This window comes from Galeopterus variegatus, unplaced genomic scaffold (genome assembly GCF_000696425.1).
Source record: "Galeopterus variegatus unplaced genomic scaffold, G_variegatus-3.0.2 Scaffold3152, whole genome shotgun sequence".
NCBI classification, from domain to species: Eukaryota; Metazoa; Chordata; class Mammalia; order Dermoptera; family Cynocephalidae; genus Galeopterus; species Galeopterus variegatus.
Window position 1 is genome coordinate 124,216 of NW_007729263.1, and position 6,940 is coordinate 131,155.

Sequence of the window (6,940 nt, forward strand, 5' to 3'; positions counted from 1 at the left end):
TGTCCTCACTTATAGGTGGGAGCTAAGGAAGGAAGAAAGAAAGACCACAATAAAATGCTGAACTTTCAGAAGGAGAGAACAGACCATAGTCACTAGAGGCAGGAAAGGGGGAGAAGGAGGGGAGTTTGGGAGTAATTGGATAAGGGACACAGAGAATAATTACGATTTGTAATGATGAACATGCTGGTAATATTGATTTGATCATCAATACTGTACACAAATACTGAGAGTAAATTCTGTACCCCATAAATATGTATAATCAATTGTTTCAATTAAAAGAAAGAATATAACAAACCAAATAAAGAAATAATCAGCACATAAAGAAAATATGAAGAATTATGAAAAAAATAATAAAGTGAAGAGAAAAATCAGCTGACCCCAAGTATCTTGCTTTTCCACACAGCTCATTTGGAAATCATGATCTATTTAGAATGGTAAGTGCATAGCATAGTGGTCACAGGGGTACAAAATAATTATGAAAAAAATAATAAAGTGAAGAGAAAAATCAGCTGACCCCAAGTATCTTGCTTTTCTACACACCTCATTTGGAAATCATGATCTATTTAGAATGGTAAGTGCATAGCATAGTGGTCACAGGGGTACAAAACAAATTAAGATTTTGGATTAAACTTCAGATTTATTTGAGTATGCCGGGAAGTCCATTCTATGATGGCAATGTTCCTCTCCAGGGAATAGTGATTTTTACACTCACGCATTTGGCCACAATGTGTATCTAGTCGTCTTCTACTTTCAAACCTTTGTTATGGCCAACTCATTAACTTATTGGAGCCACATTCTGCTTGAATTGTTTAATGTCCTTTTTTTTTTCTTAAAATAGACTTTATTTTTATCGCAGTTTTAGGTTTACAGAAAAGTTGAGCAGAAAGCACAGTTTACATACCCCATCATAGACACATTTCTCCTATTATTACATCTTACATTAGTGTGGTACATTTGTTACAATTATGAACCAATTTGGATATATTATTATTAACTGAAGTTTACATTAGTGTTTCTTCTTTGTGTTGTACAGTTCTATGGGTTTTGCCAAATGCATAATGTCATGTATTCACCCAAACAGTATCATACAGAATAGTTTCACTGCCCTAAAAATCCTTCATGCTCTACCTATTCATCCCTCCCTGAATTGTTCAATGTTCTGCTCTCCTTTCTTTTAATTGCTTCCCTGCCTTCTCCCCTCATCATCCCAGACCACCTGTCTCACCTAGCAGGACTCTGCCTGCCAGCTCGTCCTCTAACCCACTCCTAAACATCACTCTAGCAGGAGAAAGTCCCCAGGGAGCCTTGAGTGAACTGTTTGCCAAAGGCAGATATTGCTACTACTGTTGTCTCCACGACTACTAATTATCATTATCGAATGCCTACCAGCACCTAGGGCTGACTAGAGCTTCATATGTGTCATTTCTAAATCTTCCTGTGATCCTGTTTGGTAGGTTGGAGCACTCCCATTTTGCTATGTGGAAACAGACCTGCAGAGAGGTTCAGTAATTTGCTCCAGACACTTAGTCAGGAACGACTGAGCTAGGATTTACACTCAATTCTGAGTGGCTCCAAGCTTACTCTGACTCTGGATAGGAGTAAATGAGCACAGGAGTAATAGGCAGGGATAGGTGGAGTAGGATCCTCCACAGGGGTGAGAAGGTTTAACAATGTACTTGGGTCTGAAGGAAGCGGGGCATGGGACACAGTGCTGTTTGTCTGGTTTCTTTTCTTTGTTTTTTTGGTGGCTGGCTAGTACAGGGATCAAACCCTGAACCTTGGTGTTATCAGCACCACACTTTAACTGACTGAGTTGACTGGCCAGCCCAAATGAGATAAAGGAAGAGAGAAGCTGCTGGTGATGGTTGGGGCTGCAGGCAATGTGAGAGGGGCTGTCAGGGCTTAGCCAATATAAAGCCATAGCTTCTATAGCTCCACCTACTAGATAGGGAGAAATGGCGTCTACAGCCCAGGGGGACAGAGAGATGGCATTTTTGCATCTCAGCTCCTCAGGCCTGGGCACACGGCCAGAATGGAGAGCCAGGGAATCACGGAGGCAGGGGAGATTATTATCAGGAGGAAGGAAGCTCTGGCAGCTCCCACCAGCCTGTTTGTGACAAGCAGGCTCAGGGCCACCCACGGAAGTCCCTTAAGGTCAAGGGAAATGTGATCCTGCAACAAGGGAATAAAGCTGGGACACTCCCCTTACTTTATGACTTCAGGCAAGGGGCTCTAGCCAGATCCAGGCCCAGGTCCAAAGGGAGTTAGGCGGGGGATTAATTAAGATCCTGGAGCAACTCATATGAAGTCTTTTGGCTAGAGAGGTAATGACCTTTATTGTGGCCAACATAGGGCAACTGGCTCATCAGAGCTCTAAGGTTATATTTCTTCACGGGCGAACTCTTACCTAGTTCTCCCCTTGTCCCTGTATGGCCTCTCCTCTCTTGCTTGACTGGCGTAGTAGAATGCACTGTATTTAGAGTGAAGAGACCTAGGTTCAAGACCAGGTTCTGCGACTAATCAATGAGACAAGTTCTTTAATTATGCTTCCTGAAATCTCAATTTCCTCATCCGTGAAGGAGGCAAGTAATCCCTGTCAAATCCATCTCACAAGGGATTAGATGATTCACGTGGATACATCATGGAAAGCATGAAGTGCTATATTAATTTGAAGTGGTATTTCCTTGTCTTCTTTCCTTCCATCCACCTCTCTCCACACAGGTCACCTTACTACCATGTCAGAGCTGAGGAAGATTTCCAGTTTAGGAATAAGAACAGCTTTGTCTAGAAATCCCGTATAACCCTTTTCCATTTATTCCCTCCCGTATCAGGCTGCCATGATAAAATGGGGCAGGGTAGAGATATACAAAAGCATAGAGCAAGGAACCCACACCCCTGAGCTTGCTCAGCCCCTTTTGGGGATAAGCTTCTGAGAAAACAGCAACAAAAAGATGAAAGACCATCACCTCTGGAGGTTGGCCTAACAAAGTGTCAGTTCCCCTTCAGCCTCTCAGAAGAGCGTGAAACGGGAAGAGCCCTGAGAGATGAGGGGAAGAGAATGCTCTGAGTGTAGGAGGAGCGGTGCAAAGATCTGGAGAGGGAATTAAGGCTCAGCCAGAGTGAGGAAGTCTGGAAACCTAAATGACTTTGTCCAAGTGCACAGGAACCAGATGGAATTCCTTAGAGTCCCCTTTCTTGCGAGGTTCACAGGCCACTATGTAAGCAGAATTCTGGTGCTTCTCTTTGTACTTGCAGTTTGGGTACTTCCCTGAGGTGAGCTGACACAGGGTCATGGACACAGGCCCGTGGCTCTGGTGGCAGTTTTTACGTTTGTTCTTGCAGGCTATGGTGGGGGTCTGGCAGGTGTTGGCCACATTGGAGAAAGAGTCATGCAAGAAGGTGTTGAGATTTTTGCAGCGTTTTCCATCCTTATTGATGCTGGCCATCGCTTTTCCACATGCTTCAGATTTGGGCTGCACGTGCTGAGCTTTAAACCACTGGGATGGAGTCATGTGCTTGGGCTTGGCACTGACTGGGATCTCTGCCACCCACAGCCCCAGCAGCAGGAGCAGCAGCAGGGGGCAGAATCCTGCTCTGACTGGTGCCATCTCTCTTAGGGGGAACAGTCAGAATGGAGGGCTGGGGCCACTGGGAACAGAGAGCAGAGGTGCTCAGTTGAGAAATTAGCCTTCCTATACCTGCTCATTCTGGCTAACCACCCACCTCCTTACCCTATTCTCTCCTTCTTTCCTCACTTTGTGTCTTGTCTCTTCCTCCCCCTGTGTGCTCACATCCACTCTGACCCCATCCCCTAACTCTGTGGCCACATCCCCCACATCTTGTACCCCTAGCTCCCTTCATTCTTTCCCTGTTGCCTTTCACTCTTTGTTCTATCTCCTCTCCCTCAAGTCCCATCCCCTTTGTGTCCCCATGTCCCTAGATCTGTGCCTCATTCCTTCCACATCCCCATCTCCTCTAAGTTATCCCCATTCTTTTCCTTTTGTGCCTCCATTCCCAGTATCACTCTCCTCTCTCCCTCACTCTCTTCTGTCGCCCATGCATGTCCCATCATCTCCCTTCAGTTGAGCCCCTCCTTTGTGCATGTTATCACCCACCTGAACAATTCTCACCCACTCAGAACCCATCCCTCCTTCTCTATCCTCTCTCCTCACCATATCCTGTCATAGGCCTCACCTCTTTGCTTAGTCCTCGTGCTGCGATTCCTGCTCCGTGGGCTGAGGATGCTTCCACCCACTGCTGGGCTGTCAGATCTTTGAGGGCGTCTTCTCACTGCCTAATTCCTTAAGAGCCAGCCCGGGCTCTGCTGCTTCTGGTTGGGGGCGGGTTGATGAGCAGTTGCTGGATCAGAAAATGAATAAGGTTTGTGCCTTCCTACTTATATATCCCAAATAAGTGGATACCTATGGAGCTAGTGTACCCGCATAAATATGTTCAGCAATGAGGAAGCTTGAATTCTCACGTTCAAAGACTATATTTGGCCCCTGGCCACATGTTTTTAATGACTCTTTAATAAATCACCCGATCCAGGTGTCAACCCAAATGAATTTCAGGGAGAGTTGTCATTTATCTCCTCCTATACACACCTCTGGTTCATGATCCTGGGAAGAGCTAATCAATGTGGTGTTAAGAATTGCTTTTTCTCTGACCTCAAGTACAGATAAAACAGCCTAGAAAGTTGCTTTATACGGTTTCATGTCATTCAGAGATACTGCTTTTCTTTTGGAGGAGATGGAGGAGATGGGGAAGTGAATGAATCATCATGATCATGATGCCCAGCACCATCCCCAACAGCTCAACTATTCCATAATGATTCATTCTTTTGGGGCCTCTCCAGTTTCAGGTGCCAGCCAAGGCCACTTGGCTTTACCTGGAGAAGGCACCCAACACCTCTCAACTTTACTCTTTCCCTCCCTTCTTTACTGAAAGTTGCAAAACCTAACCCCCACCCTTGGTGGTTGTGTTGCTCTCAACATCCTGCCCTAGCCCTTCCTTCACCTTGTCCTATTGTTCCTTGTGGCGGTTCCAGCTGTGTGGACAGTCCGGGTCAGTGCTGCTCTGGAGGCTACCTTGAGCTTGGAATGTGAAACTCATGAGAACTGAGACAATGAGACAGAGAAGCATCACTATTTGTGTGTATGCAAAGGCCTGGGAAATGGAGATGAATGGTATTTTTATTTTCAGAATTTACTTGTAAGTAGTAGGTGATCTCAAAATCTTAGATTCACTTCATTGTAGTCAACAAATATTTACTGAGCACCTACTGTGTACCAGGGTACTTGGGATATATCAGTGAACCAAAGAGACAAAAATCCCCACCTTTGTGGAGCTTACATTCCATTGGGGAAAAACAGTAAAAATAAATATATTATATACTTTGCTCAAAGTGATTCTTGCTAAGGAAAAAAATAGAACAGGATAGAGGTTGGTGGGCAGTGATTTTTAAGTAGGAGCATTGAAGCAGGTGACTCTGGGAGAGACTTGAGGATGAGAGAGTGAACTTGTGCTTGTCTGGAGAAAGAATGTTCCAGGTAGGGAGAACAGCACTACAAAGGCCCTAAAGCAGATGGATTTCGGGGGTGTCAGGGGAACAGCAAAGTGCCCAGTGTGGCTGGAGCTGGGGAATGAGGGGTTCAGAGATGGACCAGGGGCCAGATCAATGGAAACCTTAGAGACCATTAGAAGTGCTGTGACTTTTACTCTGAGACCATGGCAGGCCCTAGAGGGTTCTAAGCAGAGGTGATCCTGTCTATTTAGAGGATCATCCACCTGTTGTGTGGATTATAATTGTAAGGAAGTCACATAAACCATCTTGATTATAAGGTTTGTGCTCTGTGTATAAGAGCAGAGTTTGTGTTCGGACCTAAGGTTTGTGTTCTGGTCCAAAAGTTAGGATTTCTTTCTTTTTTTTTTTTCTTTTTCTTTTTCTTTTTTTTTAAAAAAGATGACTGGTAAGGGGATCGTAACCCTTGACTTGGTGTTGTCAGCACCACGCTCAGGCAGTGAGCGAACCGGCCATCCCTATACGGGATCCGAACCCGTGGCCTTGGTGTTATCAGCACCGCACTCTACCGAGTGAGCCACAGGCCGGCCCAAAAGTTAGGATTTCAAGTCAGGAAGATGAGGTATTTATTTTGAGGCCAGAGGGACATAATTTTGGTATATGGAGAGCACAATTGTGGGTCAGGATGAAGGATCTTCAGAAAAAAACGTGGTGTTGGAGACAGAAAATGCCTCTAGATGGCGAAAGAGAACCAAGAACAAGTTCACAGAAGCCACTGGCTCCTCGGTTTGCCCTCAGCCAGGCCCTGGCTGTGGGTACAGCTGTTCACTTCTTTGTCAAGGTGCCTGAATCTTTGCAGGCTGAACTTCTGGATAGAGTGTATGCCCCTGCTGCTGTAGAAACACAAATGTTTGGAGATAAAATCAATGGTTCGGCAGACTGTGGATCAAACAGGTATCAGCATGTGCCTGTCCAACCCTTGGAGTGGAGGCTGGGGTGGGGGGAGGAGGTGAGAACTGTGAGTTCATTTGAATTCCTAGCCCAGTCTCCTTTCACTTCCCATTATCCTAGAGTGAAATGTTTCCAAATCACGATTTGAACTGCCCTCTGCTCTTATGTTTTCCTGTCATCATAATTATCCTAGTTTGCTCTTTTAACTCCATTATGCTGGGCTCTCTAGAAGGCTGCCTTAGTACTGCATGTAAGTGAAATAAACATGGCCCTACTGTCTCAGGTCAAAGGGAAAAGAGAGTAAAGGTTTACATTTGCACATGAAAATTGGAGTAGAAGAGTTGAACCTACCATCTGTACAATACCAGCTGAAAACTTTGCTTTGCCTCAATTATTTGGATAAAGCAGATAATTTTGTTCTTTTGCTTAAATTACTAGCTCCCAAGATCTTTGTTACTTTGCACTTGG

General features: G+C 45.0%; 1 protein-coding gene across 1 annotated transcript; it reads right to left on the bottom strand.

Annotated features, from left to right (window-relative positions):
• Nucleotides 1–3,137: 3,137 nt before the first annotated feature.
• Nucleotides 3,138–3,614, bottom strand: LOC103599920 (ribonuclease 7-like). Its single transcript, XM_008584110.1, has one exon. It carries the CDS (start codon nucleotides 3,606–3,608, stop codon nucleotides 3,138–3,140), a length of 471 nt encoding a protein of 156 aa, XP_008582332.1. The 5' UTR covers nucleotides 3,609–3,614.
• Nucleotides 3,615–6,940: the final 3,326 nt, after the last annotated feature.